The following is a 26,556-nucleotide window of genomic DNA, read 5'->3' as shown; positions in this document are numbered from 1 at the left end:
AATTTACTCACACAAGTTATTTAGTGGTCATTGTCAAATTTAACAGTTTTGCCAAAATTATCAGGACAGCGGCACTAACTGACTAATTACCAAACTCAGCCTAGACATTATAGTCTTATACATTTCCAAAAAAGAATGGTTCAGACCCAAGAAAAGCATGTTTTAATCTGCTTGGCAATAAAATCGACTGAACTCCACCAACCATGCACTTAGCAGTGTTTTATTCTATTTTTGTCTGACTAGTAACTACCTCATTTTGCAGGATTTATGTCACCTCCTCAGACAGTGTAATCTACTCCATAAGATCTGACAAAAGCTATAGTGTGCATCCATAGATCAGAAAGATGCTTATGATCTATTGTAACTATATGTCTCCTCCCTAGACAAAACCAATGCACAAAATAAGCTCTTATATACTGACATTTATTATGGCATTTTCTAATCTCATGTTCTTATACCATAGATATGACTTGACATATACCAGTGTGACAGAGACTAAGGTAAAGTATGCAGACAAACAGAATTCCCTAATCCCACACAGTTTATTCAGTTATATAAAAGTTTGCATAGAACAAGACAAGTTCCTACCCACCTACATCAGTGAGTAATAGCATGTGCTCTGGGCACAGTAATCACCACCATTACACAGGTGTGATTGGACAGTCAATCAAGAGTGTGATTGGACAGTCAATCAAGATTTACATTTCTGAAGCTTTGGTAAGGTTAAACTTGCATCTATTATCAACATTCCTTTATTAACGTCATTTTGATAACGTAATGGTAGTCAGTTAATCCACACAGTATTCTTGGTTTGACCGCCACAAGTGAATGAATGAAATTTTAAAACCCCACATGAATTATAGATGGATGACATATGACTTCAGTGATGTCAAATCACAGAGAACATTCAATTTCCAACTCCATATTTAAAGTCTTGTGAGCTACTTGCTGAACTAATTGGATAAGGCAAAAAATAAACATATGAGCTACTTATATGTATACTTGTTTAGTTTTGGGATTGTAACTGGTAACACTGAAATTCAATGCAGTCAAAGTAAAGAGGAAATTTAGTAACGCATTAGTTTCCAAACTAGTATCGAGTATACCTTCCTAAGCTGATGATGAAAATTTTAAATGACACCTAATCAGTGAAGATGTTACTAAATTATAGAATATTTTAAATGACAGCCAATCAGTGAAGGTGTTACTAAATTATAGAATATTTTAAATGACAGCCAATCAGTGAGTTTAGACTACATGGGGTTTCAAGTAATAGCCGATCAGTGAATATATCAGAATGACAACACAGAAGGACAGCCAACCAGTGAAGGTGTTACAGTATAAGATAGACTACATGGGGTTTCAAATAACAGCCAATCAGTGAAGATATCAGAATGACAACATTGGACTATAAATGACAGCCAATCAGTGAAGGTGTTACAGTAAAAGAAAACAAGAGCTGTCGGAGGACAGCAACGCTCGACTATTTAACAGCCTTGTCGCTTGAATGAATAAGAAAGTCGAAAAAGGGGCATAATTTAGTAAAAAAGTAAAATAGGGTTATGGAACCTGCATAGTGCTTATCAGCTCATGACAGTGGACAAGTGTATGAAGTTTCAATCCATTCCCATTAGTGGGTACTGAGATACCAGCTTACATATAAGAATTTAACCCCAAAACTCCTAAATTGAAAAAGGGGCATAATTTTGTAAAATGCAAAGTTGAGTTATTGACCCTTTGCACTGCACGTCATATCATGAAAGTGAACTAGTGTGTGAAGTTTCAATCCTTTCCCATTAGTGGATACTGAGATACCAGCTTACATACAAAAACTTAACCAAAAATTTCTATGTTGAAAAAGGGGCATAATTTTGTAAAAAATCAAAATAAAGTTATGGGACCTGCTTTGTGCATGTCAGATCATGACAGTGAACAAGTGTGTGAAGTTTCAATCCATTCCCATTAGTGAGTACTGAGATACCAGCTTACATACAAAACCTTAACCAAAAAATTCTAAGTCGAAAAAGGGGCATAATTTTGTAAAAAAGCAAAATAGAGTTATGGAACCTGTGCAATGTAAGTCAGTTTATCACAGTAAATGAGTGTGTGAAGTTTCAATCCATTCCCACAAGTGGTTACTGAGATACAAGCTTACATACAAAACCTTAACCAAAAATTTCTAAGTCAAAAAAGGGGCATAATTTTGTAAAAAAGCAAAACAGAGTTATGGAACCTGTGCAATGTAAGTCAGTTTATCACAGTGAATAAGTGTGTGAAGTTTCAATCCATTCCCACAAGTGGTTGCTGAGATACCAGCTTACATACAAAAACTTAACCAAATCGGGACGCGGACGCGGACGCCGACTCCGACGCGGACGCCGACGCATGGGCGAGTCCAATAGCTCTACTATTCTATGAATAGTCGAGCTAAAAAACCCATAAAATATGATAGGGCATTTTGGCATTATAATCTTAGCATAAACTTTTCCAGCTGAATATCCAGACATTTCTTTTACTTTTCTTGCAGATTTAGCAAAGGTTTGGTCCTTTTTTATTGAAAACGTGATCATGCGTTATTTTTAACTACATATTCACAAAGGTTTTATTCTAGCTGATATTCCCAATCAGGACAACATGCAAATTAAAAACTCTTGTGAATACTAAGAAGCATCATCTTTCAAAGTATAAACAACTACGAACAATACATGACTGTTGTCTGTCAAACTGCAAAATAAAAGTGATGCGAGAATTACCAAATGTACAGTAATTTTAGAAAATAATACTGCAAATCAAACCAAGTAGCAGTCTGCAATGAAATACCCAAGCTTGTTAATTGGCACAAGGAATGAATGAGCAGAACAAAAAAATATCACACTGTCTCTCTCATTTGGGACATAAAAACTATCACAGATGTTACAAACCTATCTTTTGAATCTCGGAAAACCAAATAAGGTCCAAATTACAGTTAGCAAACAAAAAATGGGTCTCCTAGGATATGACGGCGACTCTTTTTCCAATTAACACTGAAATATGGAAATAATTACTTATCTTTTTGGCAGGGAATTGTTCTTCCACTTCACTAACCAAAATGTTCAATATTCATGTAAAACAAGTTGGAAGATAACTGAACTGGGAAACCAGAAAGCTAACAGATAACAAGATGTATGATAACTGAGTGCTCAAATATTGCGTGTCCAAAATGACAAGATGTACGATTACTGAGTACTTGATTACAGCATGTACTATTAATGACAAGATGGAAGATAATAGAGCGCTGGAGTATTGCAAGTTCTTTTTGACAAGACAGAAGATAAGAGAGGACTGGAGTATGGCATGCACTTACAAAAAGATGGAAGACAACTGAATGCTGGAGTATTGCAAGTTCTTTTTGACAAGTCAGAAGATAAGAGAGGACTGGAGTATGGCATGCACTTACAAAAAGATGGAAGACAACTGAATGCTGGAGTATTGCAAGTTCTTTTTGACAAGACAGAAGATAAGAGAGGACTGGAGTATGGCATGCACTTACAAAAAGATGGAAGACAACTGAATGCTGGAGTATTGCAAGTTCTTTTTGACAAGACAGAAGATAAGAGAGGACTGGAGTATGGCATGCACTTACAAAAAGATGGAAGACAACTGAATGCTGGAGTATTGCAAGTTCTTTTTGACAAGACAGAAGATAAGAGAGGACTGGAGTATGGCATGCACTTACAAAAAGATGGAAGACAACTGAATGCTGGAGTATTGCAAGTTCTTTTTGACAAGACAGAAGATAAGAGAGGACTGGAGTATGGCATGCACTTACAAAAAGATGGAAGACAACTGAATGCTGGAGTATTGCAAGTTCTTTTTGACAAGACAGAAGATAAGAGAGGACTGGAGTATGGCATGCACTTACAAAAAGATGGAAGATAACTGAGTGCTGGAGTATGGCATGCAATTCTTTATGACAAGATAGAAGATAATAGAGGACTGGAGTATGGCATGCACTTACAAAAGATGGAAGACAACTGAATGCTGGAGTATGCAAGTCTTTTGACACAACAGAAGATAAGAGAGGACTGGAGTATGGCATGCACTACAAAAGATGGAAGACAACTGAATGCTGGAGTATTGCATGTTCTTTATGCATTGAAGTACAGTTGGCATGTCTTTTGACAAGACAGAGATAAGAGAGGACTGGAGTATGGCAGCACTTCATGACAAGATGGAGTAACTGAGCTGAGTATGGCAGCACTTATGACAAATAGAGATTGCATGTATGCATGACTTGTGAGATGGAAGATAATGATGCAGTGCCACTTTATGACAAGATAGAAGATAAGAGAACACTCAAGTATGGCATGCACTTTATGACAAGATGGAAGATAATTGAGTGCTTGGGTATGGCATGGACTTTCTGTCATGTCATTAAGCTCACAGTATGGCATGTACTTTTTGCCAAGGTCACAGAAAACTGAGCTGTCACAGTTGTAAGCTAAGCTACTGCATGTACTATGAGATGGGTATAACTGAGCTGTCACAATTATGATAACCTAAGAGATTGCATGTATGCATGTACTTGGTGAGATGGAAGGTAATTGAGCAGTTCATCTTCAAAGACAAGATTGTAGATAATCTAAGAGATTGCATGCATTTGTTTAGAAAAATAAGGGATAACAGAGCTGTTACAGCAGTAAGCCATATTTTTTTTCTTCTTCAAAGACAACATTGTAGATAGAGATTGCATACATTTTTTGGGGAAAATGGGGGATAACTGAGCTATCAAAGCAGTTAGCTAAGATATTGCATGTGCTTTTAGTTGAGATGGGAGACAAACAGTAACCTAAGAGATGGCTTGCACTATGGTAGATACCTGAGCTCTCATAACATATTAAAGATATTGCATGTGATGGAAGTTAACTGAGCTGTTATAGTAGTACCTAAGAGATGGTGTGTATTTTTCTACAAGACAGAGCTTTGATTGCAGTTGGATCAGATATAAATGGCATGTACTTTTTGGGAAAAGCATTTCAAGTCATAAACAAAGGCAGACAGATTTTCACAAAACAGGCAATAAAACACCCCAAAACAGACAGACAATCAAAACAGACAGACAATCAAAACAGACAGACAATCAAAACAGACAGACAATCAAAACAGACAGACAATCAAAACAGACATATTTATACCTCAGCTTCAAATGAAACATTTACAAAATCACTACAAAACTACTTTGGAAAGGCAATTATGTAAGTTCTAACACAATAAAAACAACAAAAACAATAAAAGGTTTTAGTACAAATCATCAAAGAAAACATCATTATGTCTAGACATGATTGGCTAGCTAAAAATTGTGTCTCTATCTATTGTGTAAGAAGAAAGTTTACAACAAAATATTCAGCTTTATTGTAGCACCTTGCTTACTATCCTGACATATACCATCTTGACAAAAACTAGAGATGCTTTTGAGAAAAGCGCATGTCTCCTACAACTGTCTTGTTTGTCTGGATGGCCTAGACGAGTGGATCCAATCACGGCCTAGATGATTGGATCCAATCAGTAATTCAAGGGCCATAATTCAAAAGTGCCTGGGCGGATTTGGCTAGTTATCGAATCTGGCCGAGGTCTTATGGTCAAACATATTTTGTTCAAGTTTGTTGAAGATCGGATGAGAAATGTTCGACTTAGAGTGCGGACAAGATTTGTGACAGACAGACAGACAGACAGACACACACACACAGACTGAAGTAAATCAATATGTCTCCCACACCACTGTGTGGTGGGATGACATAATCACTACCTTAAAGGAGCATGGCTTTAAATTAAGACTTTTCCATAACTCCCATTATGAAATTAGTCCAGCAAAAAAGGAAAAATATACAGTACATGTCTCCACCTTTTTTCATTTGCCAAATTTGTAATTTGGAAAAATCAGGGTTTATTCAAGTTCTACACATTGTAGAAAAGTTTTATGCAAACATGTATACTTACCTTAAGAGCTAAATTAAATGTACTCTTAAGACAGACATTATAAGACCATGTTAACGTTATTAACATCTAACTCAATGAACTCTGTTCAATTGAAACCTAAGCGAAATTCTATGTTCTTATTCAATTTTCAGCAACAATTTAAATTTCATTAATCTTCGAGCAATCTGTTGTCTGTATCATGACTGAGCTTTGAAGTTGTGCTTTAATGTTATGTTTTTATTGAACTAACCACTGATAGAAATCTTTTTTTATTGAACTTTTCCAGACTAAAACAAATTCACTCACCAAATATGCAGTTAACCGTTCATGAAACATTTCCTTTTTAGAGACAAAAGTGTCATTTAGAAAAGTTTACCTTGTCGTAAAAATTTAATGGTTTTGTACTTCCAGAGTAACCTTGCTGTTAGAACACTGGGGATATTTTTTCCAGACAAGAAGATAAAGCACTAGATTAAGGGGAAGGAACATCTACCCGTAAGTGAATTTTATATGAAAGCCATGTCCAACCTGCATTAACACTTGGAGATCTGATAAATCAACCTACAATGACACAGTCTGCTTTTTCCACAGAAACTGTCTACTTGACTACAATTCAATGATTTTGCTAAAAATGCAGTCTTCACTGCAGATTAGATGCGGTTCTACTGGTGGCTTTATGCAAAGCCTGTTTATAAAAGTGGAATTTCAAAAAAAACATGTAAGAAATCAATAACAAGTCCAAGATCCATACATAAGAAGGAAATATGAATTTGAACTTGAAATTACTGGAAAAATTTCTCTCTTCCAGTCTGAGGAAATACAATACAATGTATCATATTGGAAACAAATAAAGGTTTCCTTTTACTGTACCATTATTGAATAAATCAACAATTACTGAATTCAACCCACTTAAAGTAATATAAATGCCTACAAATATTCAATATTTAGAAAATGTCAATTATTCTAAAGTTATTGCAGTAGGCCTGTCCAATACATCATGTTTTATTGATTCATGATTATCTATGTCTCCTTACAATGTAGTTTTGTTGTTGTTGTTTTTTTTTTGTTCATTTTAGTTGAATTTCAATAAATGGCTAAATGTTAGGCTAATTCTCTATTTTAATGAAATACTAAAGTACCTAAAATACTTTGCACTAGCAATGCCAGTAGGACTTATTTGAAAAAACAAGAGCTGTCGGATGACAGCGCGCTCGACTATTCGAAAAATTGATTGAAGAATGGGGTCAAAATATTTCCATAGATTTTCAGACAAAAGAAAAAAATGGATTAAACAAAAATTTTTCCTGTATTTGTGGATTTGGATTAGTCTTGTACTAAGTGGCAATGTGTGACCATGATGGCAAATATGTTATTAAGTTATATGTTAGGCAAACACAGACTTGTATGAAAAGTTTAACTAATTTCCAAGTCCAAAAAGGGTCATAATTCAGTCAAAATAGTTGACAGAGTTATGTACACTTGCCTACAGATGGAAATCATGTTGATATACTAGTGTTAACAGTTTCAAAGCCACAGTTCAAATATTTTGACAAAAATTTCAAAGTCCAAAAAGGGCCATAATTCAGCCAAAATAGTTGTCAAGAGTTATGTACTCTTGCCTGCAGATGGAAATCATAATGATAAACAAGTGTTTAAAGTTTAAAAGCCATATGTCAAATAGTCTTGACTAAACATGGACATATATGAAAACAGAACCAATTTCCAAGTTCAAAAAGGGCCATAATTCAGCCAAAAAAGATGACAGAGTTATGTACTCTTGCCTATTGATAGAGAATATAATACAGAACAAGATATGGAAGTTTCAAAGCCGTATGTCAAACACTTTACACAAAATATAAACTGGTACGAAAACTTAACCAAGACTTCTAAGTCAGAAGGGGCCATAATTCAGCCAAAATGCTTGATGGAGTTATGTACTCTTGTCTACAACTGGATATGGTGATGGTAAACAAGTGTTGAAAGTTTCAAAGCTTTATCTCAAAAGACTTTGTCAAAATGTAGACTGGTACGAAAAACTTAACCAAGATTTCTAAGTAAAAAAGGGGCAATAATTCAACCAAAATGCTTGATGGAGTTATGTACTCTTGCCTACAACTGGACATGGTGATGGTAAACAAGTGTTGAAAGTTTCAAAGCTTTATCTCAAAAGACTTTGCCAAAATATGAACTGGTACGAAAAACTTAACCAAGATTTCTAAGTCAAAAGGGGCCATAATTCAGTCAAAATGCTTGACAGAGTTATATACTCTTGCCTATAACTGGACATGGTGATGGTAAACAAGTGTTGAAAGTTTCAAAGCTTTATCTCAAAAGACTTTGTCAAAATGTGGACTGGTACGAAAAACTTAACCAGGGTGTGACGCCGACGCCGTGGTGAGTAGGGTAGCTCTACTTATTCTTCGAATAGTCGAGCTAAAAACCAAAAACCTGATCTTTTCCCGAAAACAAGCTCAAGTATAGATAATAGATGTGATTCGAGTTCCATATCTAGTACTCCTGGGATATGTCAAAAACATAGAATATCCTCTGTCAATATCACCTTATGTCTGGAGAAGATCCTGCTTGTAGGGACAATTTAAGCCTTCTGGTAGTAGATTGAATAAATTGTTTACTCTTGCTTTTTTTCATGTAAGTATACTACTGTGGACATTCAAAATAGACAATCTGAAGAACAGATAGCTCGGCATCACTTGTAAACAGTTTTGTGGACACAGTGCTTTAGACTGTTTCATCAGCATATACAACCTGTAGTTGGTTCTCTCTAGCAGATAATTTCATGAACATATTATAGCTGGGTATCTTTAACAGACAATTTTATGGAAACCAGTTTTCTTTTTTTTTTACAGTTTCATGTACAGATAGCTGGGTATTTAATATAGACAGATTATTGACAAACATTTTTACAAACAGATGGCAGGGTATCTTTGACAGTTTCATAGACCTATAGCTGGTACCTGTAACTGCTAAGTTCCTACTACTGTTACAGATATATAACAGGGTATCTCAGTTACAAACAGTTTCATTGATGGACAGCCAGTATCTCTTACAGAAAGTTTTATCGACAGCTGGGCATTTCTACCCGAAAGATATCTCTAACATGAAGTAGAGCTAACAGAAAGTTTCATGAACTGACAGCCAGGTATTTCTTATAGATGATTTCATGAAAAAGTCATCTGGATATCTCTAACAGACAGTTTCATGTCAGGTTCTTCTAATACAGTGTCAGGTATTTCTAACAGAAAATTTCAAAAACGGATAGCTGGATATCTTTACAACAGTTTTGTGAACCAATAGACAGTTTTTCGTAACAGTTTCATGAACATAACTGGGTATTTCTAACAGAAGCATTCATGGACTGATAGGCAGGTATTTCTAACAGATAGCTGGATATCTTAAACAGATATTTTCATTGTCAACCAGATATTTCTAACAGACAGTATCATAACCAGATAGCCTTGAATGTGTAACAGACAGTTTCATGAACAGACAGCATGAAATCTCTTTAAAGATAGTTCATAAACAGATAGCCAGATATTTCTAACAGACAGTTTCATAAACAGACAACCAGATTTTTCGAACAGACAGTTTCATGAATAAACAGCCAGGTATTTCTAACAAACAGTTGTTTTATGAACAGATAATGAGGTATTTCTAACAGACAGTTTCAAGGATTGGCCATTCAGTTGCTCTAAAAATGAGTTACAGGCTGTAGAGTTTTAATGAGCTTAAATATTTCATTGTCCTGAAAATTGCATCAATTAAAGATATCACTGCTAGATAACACATTAGGTATTGATTATTCAGAATTCCCCTCTTTCATGTCTAATAGACATCCTTCAAAATCATTTTAATAGAAAACCTATAATAAACTATTTTCAGAGAGAACTTTATGATTACAACATATAACATCATGGGAGCAATTATTATCTATTACCATTATTTGAAATTAAAGTTGTTTTATTGTTGTTTTAAGTATTTTCTCTTTCCTTTTAATTAAAGAAAACAGTATTACTGTCACTTTTCACCTTTTTTTAATTTTGTAACAGAAACACTACCTTTTCCATTCTTCTTTTATTTCCCTTTCCTAAGTGAACATGGTGTTAGGAATTACCTCCCTTGATTACACAGGCTAAGTCTCAATTCTTTTGGGACTAAACTGAGCAAAACAATTTCAAACAATCATCTTCAATAATACCTGATTTGCAATTCCAAGGACACTATATTACGTACACAAAATAAAGAATTTGCACCACACACAAGTAAAATGACTTACCTTTTCTAATTGCTGCAGACGGTCATGAAGACTTGACACTTGCTCAGTAAGTTCTGTGTTCTTTGAAGAAGTAGCTGTGAGTTCACTTTCCTAGCAGAAAAACAAAACATTTGTTTGTATGTTGAGATGATATATCAGGATACACTGCTAAAGAGCCATATATCTTGTCTTCTTTTTTTTCTATTTCACATCAATAGTTTAAGATAATGAATTCATAACAACAATCAACAATTTCCAAGCAATTGGTGCTTCCACATTCCTTGATTATAAATGTTACTTATATGAGTACCTGACTTACTGTATCAGTCAAAGAATACTGAAATCACATCTGGAGAATACTTAAGTGAAGAGAAACTTCAAACTATTTTTACAGGTTCACTATCTAAGTATCTAAGCAGACCCTGCAGATATTATTTATGGGCATGACATGTTCTGTGATAGAATTCTGGACTTCCAGCAAGTCCATGAGATAGCATCCTCTATATATTCTTGCTTCCTATTTCTCTGAGGCAAAAACGTATGGTGGTGGCAATACTAATTACAAATGTTTACTGCACTGTTAGTAATATTTGCATTGGATGATTTTTTTCTACACTAGCATGCATTGGGACATAATTCATCTGATTTTAAATAATTTTAGTCTACATTTAAGGCTTATTAAAAGATTAAATTGAGGGTTTCTAAATTTAGCGAAAAATCAGTGATGCTGAAATACCTTTTATTACACCATACTTACAAGGGTTTTCGAGAGTTCTCTCTGCTCTTCAATATCCCGTGTCAGTCTTTCACACTCTAACTTCTTCTGAGTTAGTTCGATCTCCTGAAAATACAGGTGTACATCTATAACATAATTCTGCAATATCAATAATTATTCAATGTTGCTTTGTAAAAACACATGCTAATCTAGGCATTTAAATGACAAACTAGAGTTTGTCAGAGGAAAAAAACACAATATGTCCAAGTCCAACGTCACAGAGATCCACAATGCCTAAACTGACCCTAAAAAACATGGCTTGCACATCAAAATCTACACATCAGGAATATGAAATTTTACTGGGATTCCGTGTAGTTTGCATCGCAATTGTTTAGCAACTTTTTTTCGTTGTCTTTTCAATTTTGCAAATTTTGCCCACATAGCGTAACAGCATGAAATCACAATTAATTCTGTTCATGAAGGAAAAAGTTAAATCTGTGAGAAATTATATTTCTGTTAATTTCCTATATGAAGGTGCATATATTTCTATCTTTGTATATTTTTAAAATTATCATTGTATTTTGCCTTAATTTTCCAGATTTTCAATTCTATAAGTCACTTTATTCCATAATTACTCAAGTGTCGTTCTCTACAAAGCAACAATAAATTTGATATTTTTTACTCTGAAAAAGCCACATATATTTCACTCCAGTATTTAAAAATTCACTGAAACACATGTAAATAAACTGCATTTACCACTTTTTCCACTATAACGAAAAACGCAGACATCTTTGAGCAACCTCTCTTTGAGAAGAAACATGCACAAATAAAACCTTTCACTTTTATTTCCATTGTGCAAGACTGATTGTATAATTTCAATAAAGTAATTCTGCTCTTGCATGGTAAAATGATTTGCAGGTTGTCTCAAACATATATACTTGTATTCATTTATATTAAAACTAAACGGAATCTTATATAATCTACCAGCCTAAAATATTACAGTACTGCAACTGTGAAGATCAAAGTGTCTTGGCACAAATCTGCTGTAATTCTTCGCAAATACGAACATACTAGAATAAGCAAATCAATTGAGTGATAAATGTATTATGCAATTAAAACTACACTGATACTGAAAAATTGCATTTCCACCCAATATGCGAACTATCCACATAGGGGAAGCAACTGCTTTTCACCCATACAAATGGGACAGAAATGACTTAACTCCCTTAAATATATACCGTCATATTTCCTATCATACCAACCACATTTTTTACATTGTAATTTGACTGAAGAACCTACATATTCTCCAAATAACATAACTTCTATATGTCAGGTTATTCATGAAAACATGTCTTGTACATAAACAATCAAAAAAAGCATTATATCTTTTGTGACTGACAGGTGGACAGACAGACAGACAGACAAACAGAAAGACAATGAAACAGGTGACAGAACAAAATAAAATTATCTGTATATTCTACATATTGTTATCTCAGGCCCAAGGTTTTATGAAAAAACCTCTTGCACTTTTAAAGTTGTGACCGAATCTATCACCATTTGTGACTGAAGCAGATGTATAAATGGAAAAAGAAACAGAAAATATAAAATAATGAATATTCCCCATATTGCTATCTATCCATGTTGCAAGTTCCATGAAAAAAATGTCTTGTACTTTTTTAGTTATCACAGGTTACAACTTTTTGATTAAATTCCTGATGGCTTATACAACGTATGTTTGTTTTGATAAGCAAACATTTTGTTTTGGTTTCAACTGTACAATGATTACCCATACCAGTACTTCTAGATTCTTTACAAGAACTGACAACTTTCCAACTATTCCTGAGAATGAAAATCAAAGACGGAGGAGAAATTGAATTCTGTCATAATATCCTGGAATGAAATCTATAAGAAAACCCTATGGAAGCACAGAATTCAACAAAGTAAAATGACAGCAGACGCAGTTTAACTGAGTCCATGAGATCTACCTTAACACTAACTGAACTTGCGACTTGCTATTTCATTGCCTTGCATAGCAGACTGAGCAGGCTTTCATTTATTACAGTCACCCATATCAAAAGGGATTGCCATTTTGACTAAAAAATATGAGCACCATTCCCTCGTACACATTTTCTTCCAACATCCTTTTCTTTAAAACCAGCATCAGACAGGAAGGTAACTGGTAAACCATTCCTTAAATAGCTGACCGAGTGACGGTTTGAAAACCTAAAGCATTCTTGGATTTCTTACTAAACTGCAATATCTTTCCAAGTCACAGGAAACCCCCATAAACAAGACGAGTCTCAGACAAAAGAATAGCATGTTGTTCATTACTTATAAAGACATGTTTGGGATCAAACAATAAGTTCATATCAGAATAAAGTAAGGTTCATAATAAATTGATCTGACGATATTTTGATATTTCATGAAAACATCCAGTTGATTCTTGCCTTTCATGCAATCTAAGCTGCATAATTTTGTCATTTCCTGAAAGTGGATACATTATCACTTCCTTATGTTTGCTGTCTATGAATTAATTCAATAGTCACCCTTCAACAATGTAAATACAGAATTCTCTGTGAGATCGAAATGTTGATCAATTATTTACACCCTATTTAACTGTTTTGTAGGTAACTGTATACTGCCTATAAACAAGAAAAGTGACTAGGACAAGGCTGCCTCTGCTATGTGATGTGAGTAACAGCACGCTGACGTTCCAAGTCAGAAAAATTACAACACAAAATGGTCAAAGTTAACAGAATATCTTGTGCATATAAAAGTTACAGACCAGACAAAACAAGAGCTGTTTATAAGACAGCCAATGCTAGACTATTTGAATTATTGTCCCAGAAGCAGGAATATTACCCTAAATGTAGAAATATCTATAGAGTTTCAATCCAGTATCTGCATTAGTTTTGGAGACCTTTATGCAAAACTTTAACCATGAAGACACAACTGAAGTTTCAAATCATTTTCTTCATTAGTTTTAGTTTAGATAGTAACTTGCAAGCAAAACTTTAACCAGGATTGTCCAAGTGCAAAAGGGGGCATAATTTGCCCCAAATACATTGTCAGAGTTTTGGGACTTCATACTGTGAGGTTGGTTATTGACCTAGAAAAAGAAACAAGAGCTGTCACAAGAAACAGTGCACTCTACTATTACGATGCGGGATAGTGAAACTGGGCACAACTAAGGAAACTTAAAAATATTAAGTAATAAGGTAAAGATAAAGTGTATCAAAACACTATATAAGTATAATTCTAAGCAAAAGGGGGCATAATTCATAAAATATTGGTGCAAGAGTTATGCACCTTGTTACATATGATGTGGGTGATGATGTGGAACAACTTCTTCAAGTTTGAATCAAATCCATTTCGTAATAACTGAGATATAGTGAAAATGCATCAAAATTAACCTTAAATTCTAAGTAAAAGGGGGCATAATTCAGGAAAAATTAGTGCCAGAGTTATGTATCTTGTATCATATGATGTGGGTGATGATGTTGAACAACTATTTTAAAATTGAATCAAATCTGTTTAGTAATAACTGAGATATAGTGAAAGTGCATCAAAACTTTTACTTGAAATTCTAAGTAAAAAGGGGGGGAGGGGTAATACATGAACTATCGGTGTGAGAGTTATGGCCCTTGTGCCATATGATGTGGGTGATAAAGTAACTACAGAGATAAGGAGAAAAAAGAGGAAGTGTAAAAAAACATTAACCAAGGTGGGGACGCAGAAAGACACCAACGCCGATGCCAGGATGAGTAGGATAGCTCTCCATATACTTCGTATAGTCAAGCTAAAAAATAAGTTTCAAACCTAACCAAGGTGTGACGCTGATGCCAGGGTGAGTAGAATATCTAGACTATTCTTTGAACAGTTGAGCTATAAATGATATAAAAATCTTTAAATTTCAGACTGGATGTTGGATTTAGTTTAAAATATTTAACTTTAGATCAACTATCAACAGTGACTGCTCTATGACAATAAGCATTATTGCATGGAGCAAGTATCACCCATGACATATATACTACATCAACACTCAATTTGTTTGATGATAATTGCAAAAATTAATAGTTCCTCGAAGTTCCAGAAACCTGTTTTCTGTCTTTTTGCCTTTACAGACCTAGAATTATTACTGAGAAAAAATGGATTACATGTTTCTTCAATTTATCATAGCTTCATTTAAACATTTATCGAGGTTCCATTAGCACAGTAAAGCTGTCTATGACATGAATTCAATGACACCATTAAGATCTACAGCCAAACCTTCTACAAAGACCACATAGCATTGTGTGGTTTTATGCTAACCATAAAAGTTTGACTGTATCACAAAATACTTACAAGTCTTTCAGTATCACTTTGAGCTCTCTCTAGTTTTTGGATCTCTTTCTTTAGTGTCTCGTTTGTTTCCTCTAATTCTTTGTATTTCTCAGCACTCACTACTTTAGAATCCTGAAAATATAAAACAAACTTGTTAAATATTCCTTTAGTAAATCAAAATTTATTACACATCCAGTTCTGTCAAAATTTGTAATATTCGAACAATGTGACTCAATATGAAATATTCTGAAGTGTATCTGGCAAAATAACTCAGCATTGACACCTGATACTGTTTCCACAGTAACTGACACATACATTTACATTCTATATTATACCAAATAAGGATAAAGTTTATAACCTCATGGATACCGTTCACACAATCACAGATACATTTGCAGAATCACTTATATTGTTTATACCTCATATATATACCGTAGTTCACACAAGTCTACACATTTAGGGATACAGATATTAACACAATAAATCGTAAAAGCACCTTGAACTTCAATGTTGTATTCAGCTCCAGATGGATTTTGCCAGACCTGAATTCCACAAGGTGCTGGCATCAACTGTGATCTGGTCTAGCAAAATCCTTCAGAGCTGAATGCATCATTGCAGGTCAAGGTGTTGCTTTAATGACCCTTTTATTATATAAATATACCACTTCTTTTGTTACATCAGTCAAAACTGATGATATTATTAGACAAATTTGGCTGGAATCTAGTTTGAAATGGTCAACTTTTTGATGCATGGAACCTTGACAGGCCATCATTAAGTTAATTTTGGCATCACAACTAAAGCAAGTAGTCCTACCACTGAAATTACTTTTCATATCAGATGGGAGCTGAATACAAGGTTTTACATTCATCAGTGAAATACATGCTTCAGACAGAAACTTTGTAGGTATCAAAAAAAATAAGAAAATTACTAAAGGCCATTTCACATTTAAAACCAAAATGAAACTTAAGAACCAGGAAAAATTAAAAGCAATAGAGCGATCAAAAATTTTCACATAATGCAGAAACAGAAAGAGAAATGTCAACAAAACAGAAACAAAACCATGTTGAATTCCTAGCTGGATTCCTGACTTCAGTCTGGCACACCAGGTGTAAAAGATCACATATTCCACAAGCTTCTTAATTCCTTCTTTAATGTGAAAAAAGGTAAAACAAGAGCTGTCCGTAAGACAGCCAAGCTCGACTATTCGAAATATTGTCACAGAAGCAGGAAATTATTACCCAAAATGTTAAATATCAAAAGAGTTTTAAGTTCGAAACGGGACATAATTTGACCAAAATGCATATCAGAGTTATGGACTTGTGCTATCAACTAGTTTAATAACCGAAGAAAAATGTGTAAGTTCATTTCCATATCTGCATTAGTTTTGGAGATAGTAACTTGCATGTAAAACTTTAACCAGAATTTTCTAAGTCCAAAAGGGGGCATAATTTGCTCAAAATACATTGTTAGAGTTTATGACTGACCATGAGGTTTGGTAACTGACTAGAAAAGAATAAAAAGTTTCAAAGCTATATGCCTTTTGTATAGCTGTTGTACTTGCCGCTAAACTTTAATCCAGGATTTTCTAAGTCCAAAAGGGCATAAATTTCCATAAATAATGTCAGATTAATGGCTTGCTTCATCAAATTTGTAATATACCGAAACAATGTGAATTCAATTTAACAATCTGATAGTTTTGGAGATAGTAACTGCATGTAAACTAACCGATATTTTCTAAGTCAAAAGGGGGCATAATTTCTCAAATATACATAGTAAAGTTATGGGACTTGACCCATAGGTAGTAATTGACTAGAAAATTGAGAAAATATATTAGTTTAAATCATAATAATGCCTTTTAGTAAACTGTATGTACTTGCACCAAAAACTTTAACAGAATTTTCATTAAGTCCAATGGGGCAAAATTTGGCCAAACTAATGTCAAGTGTATGGGACTTGACCAGTTAGGTAAAATTTTGATCTGAAAAAGAAATTAGGTAAGGTTTGCAATCTATATGCCTTATTAGTAATACTGTATGTCTTGCACACAAAACTTTAACTAACAATTTTGCTAAGTACAAAAGGGCATAATTTGGCAAACTGAAGGTCAGAGTTATGACTTGTGGCATCAACTAGTTATAACCCTGACACATGTAATTTTCAATATCAATACTGCATTAGTTTTGGAGATGTATCATGATGTAAAACTTTAACAGAAATTTTTAAGTCCAAAAGGGGATAATTGCTCAAAATCATGTTAAGTAATGGAACTTGACCAGTGAGTGGTAATTGACTAGAAAAGAATAAATAATTTCAAGCATATGCTTTAAATCAGATAGTGATGTACATGCATGCAAAACTTAAACCAAGTGTGATGCCAGCTGCGACGCCGTCGCGACGACCAGGTGAGATAAATACTAGTCTAATTCTTCTTTAATGTGAAGGCTAAAAAACCATTCAGGAACCTCATTCAATTCCTCAGCAAGGTTATAGTGTTCCCTAAATTCATCTTTGAATTCAGCCTCAAATAACACCATCACATTAAAACTGTCACCTAATACATAATTACTCTGTTTATGCTATCAATGATACAGTTTCTCATGCTTTCTGATATAGTTAGTATCATTTATGGCTCCTATATTATATCATCACAGAGTTTTTACTGATATTACCTACCATCTCCTCGAGATATTCCATTTGGAAAGCCTCTCCAGTCTTCCACTTGAGCCATGTTCATTCTCACAACTTTAATAAACTATTTCTACCGTACAGATTATAAACAACAAAATTTACAGAAAATCTGAAAACCGCCTTGAACATCCATTAAATTACCGAGCAGTAATAAACTATAATCAGATTTTCTATGATGTTTTGTTCTTGCTTTATTCCAGACATCTGATATCATGAAAATCACATTCTTTTTTTGTCTACGAAAATGAAAATTCACTTGTTTACAGCATTTAACATAAAAATACTTCAAATTGTTGAAGCAATTACCTCCACTTAAGTACCAGAATGCAACAGCCTAATCACAGTTACTGAGCATACAGAACTACAGTTACCATGGCAACAAATTTTTGTCACAAAACATAATTGTCCCTAACGAACACCTACATGACACAGATCTATTACAAGTGGTCAGCAAGCAGCAAGCTAATTTGACACTAAATACTGTCACCTTCCCGTTTTAACTGAGAACTCATGTACGATGACACATATACCATCTTTTACTGTTGCCAGTATAATGATTCTGTCAACATAAAAGATTCTCTTCATGAGCTGCTACTACTTATTCATAATTATCATGTTGGTTTTTTTGGCAAATTTTCCGTAAATGTCAAACTAATATCATCCTGTTGGCTTTCGGCATGAATTTATGACATTCTTGTTGTCAATTTGTACTATGTATTTTGTATTGAAAAGTCAATTTTTTTTTTAGAGAAGTAAATGGTCGATTAATTGCAGAAAAAAGGGGAAAATACCTGCAGGGTATCTGTAAATGGACATGTATGTTTATTTCACACACAAATCAGTTACAGTTTGTAGATCGCAAATCGCGGGCTCAGAGCGAAACTAGTCTAAGTGTATATAGAAATAGAAGCAAACAGACTCGCTCTAAGCCCTCGAAATGTGAAGAAGAGGAAAAGATGCAACTAAATCTAAATGAAACATGAGATGTTTCAAGAACATGCATGCCCCCCACTTCCTGGCCAGTCAACTATTTAGGTGATGAAGAAACACCGAGTAATTAAACGAAATACCATTTCGATGCTCAAGGTGAACATGACCTTGATGCTTGATCAAAAAGATGTTTGGAAAATATGCAAGCGCACCTAGCCAGTGGCTCGCTGGCGGCATGTTATTTTTTATAAATACTTCAAACATTCTATAACTGAATTTTAAGTCTCTAAAATAGCATATTTTATCTAATGGCTAAACCATAATACCATCTTTAAATTTGCATTTTAGTTCAGATTGTTGAAATATCCTAATATCTATCAAATGCAAATGTAAAACTAGGAACTACACTGAAACCAAAAGAAATTGGTTTTCATATTAAAGGGGGGGGGGGGGGGGGGGGGTAATTTTAAAATTTCATTAAAAAAAAAACGATAAAACTTATGGGTCTTTTTGTTCCTTCTGAATATTATATGAAAATGAAAACTTCAAAAAAAAGTTGCTTAAATGTGCCCCTGCAAATGAATACTCATACTTCATGAAGTATTCATGAAGTTTGCATGATTACTTCACGCAGGACTTCATGAAGTCTTCATGAGGAAGAAGTGACAAATTCATCAACAACTCATGAAATGTAACTTCATGAATAATTCATGAACAACAAAATGTATAAAAATGCATAAAATCAAGCATGTATCGTTTGCATGAAAAATTCTTGACCTTATATGCATTAATTAATGTTCATGAAGACTTCATGCAATTATTCTTCAAAAAACACTTCATGAATAATGCATGAAGTTTTTGTTCTTAATTTCATTGTCTCATTTTCAGTTCACATGTTTGCCATGAATACTTCATGAGGTATTTTTCAGTAAAATTGATGGATGCATAAAAATGAAATTAAGCATGGGTATTTTGCATGAAAAGTTCTTGAACTGTACATTAATAATTCTTCATGAAGACTTCATGTAAATATTCTTAAAAAACACTTCATGAATAATGCATGAAGTTTTTGTTCTTTATTTCATTGTCTCATTTGCAGTTCACTTCTTTGGCATGAATATTTCATGAATTATTTTTAGTAAATTTCATGAATTTCATGAAGAAACTTTTTGAGCTTTTCTTGAACTTTTCATGAAGAATTTTTTTTTATATAAATTTCAATGTGAAGGTCAATTTGATTTTGACCTAGGTGACCCTATAATATTCTCATTTAGGAGCAACTTTGGTACTAGGGATTAATTGTGGCCAAGTTTCATTGAAATTCACCCAGTTGTTTCAAAGGTTATGACAAGAATTTTCAACGCATGAAGGAAGCACCGAACAAATGCGATTCCATAAGCCGACTTACTGTTCAGAATTCACAATGACATTTTTCCACCCTCAACAAATGAAATGTTGAGTCAAGTCTAGTGGGATTGGGAGCATAATAAGAAGTAAAAAATTGCTGTATAAAATACAAAACATTAAGTTAAACAATGTATAATTTACTTTAATCTCAAGATTGAAATTTAGATACTAGCTTAGCTTCAGGGTCGTGAAAAGTTGTGACATTTTAGAAGGATTCTATATTTTTAAAATGAATGATTTATAACAACACCATAATTACAAATTTGATATTCAGTATACTTATGTTCCTTTTAAACCATTCCTTACCGTAGTATGATAAATATTTCCTTCTCATTTGCTGCACAAACTTCTAAAAAATTACTGAATCACATGTGCAAAAAATTTCCCAGCATGCAACAAAATAATGGAAACTGATTATGTGACATGAATTTAATGTTCATGAACATTCATGAACAGTTCATGAACTTATTCATTTATTGTAAAAGGTCAACCTAAGTTTTATGTTTAATGAATGGACAGTTCAGAAACACACATTTAGGTTCAAGAACTGGCACTGAACTATAAAAAGGTTTTGAATTTTAGTACTTTTAATGAATCATGGATATACTCATTAAATATTCATGACTTTTTCTTAAGAACACATAAAGAATGTTTTAAGAATTTAATATTCTTAAACTGCTCATCAAATGTTCATCATTTTTTTCAAGAATTTTTCTTGAATTCTATAGGTATATTGACATTCATGAAAAAATCTCGATTCATTCTTAAACTTGTTCATGAATATTTCAAGGATTTTATGAATCTGTCAATAATGCTTGATATCTTCATGAAGTAGATCAAACGACACTTCATGCATAAAAGTTCATGAAGTTAGATTAAGAAGTAATCCAGAACAGTTCATGAATAATTCATAATGGTGATGAAAAATTCATGATTTCATTAATTCCATTTCGCCGGGGTGACTTTAAGAAAATCTCTGTTCTATTGATGCCGAAAGAAGACTCAAAGCTTCATCTTTAATGATCTTACACTATTAAATAGTCAGTTCGGTCAACTGTCTTCGAACATTTCTGCAGATGTACTGTATCTTGCTATATTTTCTCATAGAGTATATTTTTCCAACAAAAAGCAGTTGGAAGTTTGCAATTTAAGATACCTTAAAATTCCCAGCAAAATCCTGGCATATAAATTTGTACAAAATTGCAGACGAAAAAGCCATTAACAATTTTTCTATTCTAATATCAAATATAAAATGATAAATTGTGTAATTTACGTAGAACAGCAGGAAACCTATTGCTCACTATGACACAAATAACATGGTCGGCATAAATAATTTCAGAGCTCTGTCGGGCTAATGTGCCATGAAAAAATCCATTACAGCCATTTTCCAGCATATTACAAAAATCCCGCAAATGAATTAACGTCTAGAATTCCATATACTGGGGATTACTTTAAGGTATTTTTGGTTCTTCATTTCCACTTTGACACTCCTTTTGTCTTTCGCTGAATGATTCTGATATTTAGGGATGAAAACAGAAAACAAAATCATCCCTACTCACTTTGACCAAGGGGACTTACTGTGCCCTTCATTGTCCTAATTTTCAGATAATGAATTCTAAAAACAGATAATTATGACCTTTTAAAATTGACAAAACAAGAGGCCCATAGGGAAATAAGTCACTCACCTGAAGAAGACCTTGACCATCTGACCTTGCTTCTGAAACCTGACCAAGTTTGGTGAACATCCTTTACCGAGTTCATCGAAATAAGTTATTTTAAGATTTTTCTATATTCTTGCTGTGATGGCACAATCGTGTGTTACCATTTGAACTAACTTCAAAATAATATGTTTGATTTTTTTTTCTGTATTTAGTTCTGGTGCCCCTAAAAGGGACCAAATAGAATCATTTGAATACATTTGCGGGGAGGACCTTACAATGATGATACAGACCAAGTCTGATAAAGATCCATCAAGCAGTTCATGAGTGGGGTTTTTTTATTTTTAGCTCCAATGGCCCATAAAAGGAGGAACGTGCCTCTATTTAAACAAGTTTGCTACAATGATTCTACCGACCAAGTTTGATGAAGGTCCAGCCAGAGTGTCAAGGGAAGATGTCATGCATTTGAGGGTTGTTTTATTTTTCATTTTTTAAACTCTAGCGGCTCCTGGGTCAAACAGCTCCACTTGAACAAATTTGGGAAAGGACCTTGCAGTGATGCTACAAACCAAGTTAGATGATGAACCATCCACTGTAATTTCACAGTGCACAAGGAAACAGAAACTTGTTGACAATAAGAGATAGTCAGTATCTATCTTAATCCTATTAACTGACGACCAGGCTATTTTTCTTCTATTTCATCCATCATGGAGTTAGATTTGTAAATTTCTACTGATTCTAAATACTACTATTTACACTTAACATTCCTATATAAACTCCAAAATGAATTGAACAATTGTACTCTATTTTTTTCTAGAACTTTAACTGCAATTTTACTTTGATCTGGTATGACTTTTTCTCATTTCATTCTGCATGCTGCATGTTTAACAACATTTTTAAGCAATTTAACCTCTTTGTACCAAAAGCATGGTAAAAAATATTTTGTCATTACATTGTTTTTTTCTCTCTCTATTTTTGCCTTGAAAACCTGATGCCATATAAAACCAGGAGATCTAGGGAAAAAATGCAAATCAGCCATCCGAAGAACAGAAAGAAATTAATTCCCAGTCAGGAACAAAATGTCATTGAGAAAAAATACCAATTATGTTTGACTGACATACTGCCACTATTTCCGCATTAATTCTAATTGAGATATCACCTTCATTAGAATTCCTAATAATATACGAATTGGACCATTTCACCTTTTCACAACATTTTAAGTTTTCTTGGCAAAAATATTCAGGGTTTTGACCAAAATGGCTACTTCATACCATGAGGTTAGCAGGTTGGACTACAACACAAGTAGTCTGGGTTCAATTCCCAGTCGCGGCTGATATTCCGACTAGTGTTCAGGGCTGGGTGATAAACTTAAATTGGTACTGTTTCCAGCAGTATCAGCCTAGACTGGATGCTGGGGAGGTAAATATGACACCAGCTGTGGGCTCGGCTGGAAATGAGTTGTTCCATCCATTCCAGGTGGGGACTTCCATTGACTACCCACGTTAAACAAGAAACTTTACCTTTTTAACTTTATGAGGATTTTGTGGATTAAATAAATCTGTTTGCTGGAATAAATACATGCAGATTAATGCAACAACAAAATCTTTGATCTTAGAAACTGCCATTACCAGTGTTTCTTGGTTCTGTATATGTACTAGCGCTTATTTGTTTTTGAAAAGCTTAAGCAGCTGACAACATTCTTAAAGCTGACAAGACAGAAATAGAGAGAAGAAAATGATGTAATCAGAATTTTTGAAAAATTCAAAAAGACAAAAACATGAAATATGAGAATTAACATACAAAGACATTACATAGGCAGATACAAAACATACAATTTTCTCATAAAGAATACTACCACTTTCATTTGTTTTATCTAACTAGGCATCAGTCATTACTTTTTCTCTCCAGTCATCACTTTTTTCTATGGTAATGTTCTCTCTAATAGGATTAGCATTATCTCTGATCTTTGACCAAAAGATGAGTGTAAGATAGGAAAGAATGAATTTTCAGGGTTCAGCAAAGACAAGCTGTTTAACCAGAATATTTCAGTTCATGGATTTTGACCTTTAAACATTGTGGATTAATTCAATCATGAAATCCAAGCCAAGGCCTAGAAATATAAACAATGTGCTCAGGCACATAGTTACAAAAGTCTAGACCTAGAAAAAGACACAGTGAGCTTAGGCCTATAGTTACACAGCCTTAACCTAGAAAAGAAGCGGTTAACTCAGCCTACACTTGTAAGTACTAACAGTGAACATAGTTACCATAGCCTACACTTATAATTACTTGTAAACAGTGAACTCAGGCACATAGTTACCATAGCCTACACTTATAACTACTTGTAAACAGTGAACTCAGGCACATAGTTACCATAGCCTACACTTATAACTACTTGTAAACAGTGAACTCAGGCACATAGTTACCATAGCCTACACGTATAACTACTTGTAAACAGTGAACTCAGGCACATAGTTACCATAGCCTACACTTATAACTACTTGTAAACAGTGAACTCAGGCACATAGTTACCATAGCCTACACGTATAACTACTTGTAAACAGTGAACACAGGCACATAGTTACCTTAGCCTACACTTATAACTACTTGTAAACAGTGAACTCAGGCACATAGTTACCATAGCCTACTAAGTCTTATAACTACAAACAGTGAACTCAATCACTTAGCTACCAAAGCCTGCACCTAGGAATATGAAGTGAACTCAGGCATATTCTATCAAAGCCTACACCTAAGACTTATTAAAACAGTGAGCTCAAGCACATGTCTACCAAAGGCTAGGCCTAGGAATATAAACAGTAAGCACTGGCACACAGCTTATAAAGCCTATACCATAAATATTACCTTAAATAGCTTTGGCACATATCTACCAAATAAACAGTAAACTTTGTCACATCTAAGCTTCCAAAGTCTAGACCCAGGAGTGTGGTAACACTGAGCTTTGGCACATATCTACCAAACTGACAGTGAGCATTGGCATATAGCCACAAAAGTCTTGACCAAGGGATGTAAACAGTGAGCTTTTGGCATATAGCTACCAAAGTCTAGGTCTAGGAACATAAACTATGAGTTTTGGCACATAGCTACCAAAGTCTAGGCCCAGGAATATAAACAGTGAATTTTGGCATATAGCTACAAAATAAACAGTGAGTTTTGGCATATAGCTACCGAAGTCTAGGCCCAGGAATATAAACAGTGAGTTTTGGCATATAGCTACCAAAGTCTAGGCCCAGGAATATAAACAGTTTTGGCATAAAGCTACAAAAAAAACAGAGTGAGCTTTAGCATACAGCTACCAAAGTCTAGGCCAGAAATATAAACAGTGAGTTTAGGAATATAAACAGTGATATGTGGCATATAGCTACCCATGTCTAGACATTGAAACAGTGAGCTTGGGCATAAGGTAATCAGATACGAAAAAATTGATGATCTTTAACAATGTGACTGGAAGTCTGGGGATTTAATAAGTCTGAGATAAGCTGAGTTCACTTGGGACTATAGTTTGGTCTGATGAGTTCACTTGGGACTATAGTTTGGTCTGATGAGTTCACTTGGGACTAAAGTTTGGTCTGATGAGTTCACTTGGGACTTAGTCTGGTCTGATGATATGAGGCAGAAAATGCATATTAATAATAAGCAAGATATCCAATCAAATCCATTGATACATATTACTGCTGCCTTGTGGTTTCTGCGCCCTACTGAAGAATTTTAGGAACTAATAACCATTATAGTATATATAAAACATACAAGTCCTGATCCAACAGACAGCTACATGAAGGATGCACAGTAAACAAAATTTGGTGAAAATCTATAAAACAAAATCTAACAGTTATAGAGTTTTTATAGGCCCACAATACACAAAGTGCAGAGTGTGATGTTTGATCAGACATATCATTACCCTCACTGACATGGGTTCGAGCCTCACTTGGTCATCATTTGAGAAAGCCATCAAACTTGCTTACGGAAGGTCGAAATAATGCACGAAGGGCACCTGTGGTCTTCCTCCACCATCATAGCTGGAAAATCGCCAAATGACCTTTCAGATATTAGGGAAAAATGGTTGTGATTAATCAAGTAAGAAAGAACATTAGATTACCCAATGTCTGTAGGAAACAGCCATCAAATGCACCTGCCACAAATTCCTCTTGGTATATTTTATTGATAGAAATTTCTGACTGCTTATCTTCTCTATAATAATCATAATAAGTAGCTTTTTTATATTCAGATTTGGACATTGTTTTATTTGAGGACACTGTTTTTCTGATCAACCATGTTTTACTTAGTACTCGCTCTCTCCTTAATATGGTTTTTTTTACAAGAAATCTTGGATAAATTCAAAATTTTGATAATATAAATCTATATAACTTTTATAAATAAATAGCATGGCCTTAATCTTCTCTCCTCAATTAAAATATGATTTAAATCATCTAATATAGCTCTACTATTGTTCTGAAACCCTGTAATATTCCACATAATTCTTCAATGCAGGTAAACAGCTTACAGAATTCGTCTTTGAACTCCTCTTGTGCAAATGTTTTCATAAACACGTCTTGATTCAAAGCACTTAACTTTTATCATCTGTGAACACT

General features: G+C 34.1%; 1 protein-coding gene across 15 annotated transcripts in view; it reads right to left on the bottom strand.

Moving 5' to 3' along the window:
- LOC123534096 (RIMS-binding protein 2-like) overlaps nucleotides 1–26,556 on the bottom strand; it is a 218,840-nt gene that overhangs the window by 99,672 nt on the left and 92,612 nt on the right. For all 15 annotated transcript variants that reach the window (XM_045316150.2, XM_045316153.2, XM_045316152.2 and 12 more), the window contains 3 exons: nucleotides 15,288–15,398; nucleotides 10,986–11,069; nucleotides 10,250–10,339 (listed from right to left, as the gene is read on the bottom strand). In XM_045316150.2, coding sequence (XP_045172085.2) covers nucleotides 10,250–10,339; nucleotides 10,986–11,069; nucleotides 15,288–15,398 — 285 coding nt within the window. The remainder of the gene's footprint in view (nucleotides 1–10,249; nucleotides 10,340–10,985; nucleotides 11,070–15,287; nucleotides 15,399–26,556) is intronic.

This window comes from Mercenaria mercenaria, chromosome 12, assembly GCF_021730395.1.
Source record: "Mercenaria mercenaria strain notata chromosome 12, MADL_Memer_1, whole genome shotgun sequence".
NCBI lineage: Eukaryota > Metazoa > Mollusca > Bivalvia > Venerida > Veneridae > Mercenaria > Mercenaria mercenaria.
This window is presented reverse-complemented; position numbering and strand designations above follow the sequence as displayed.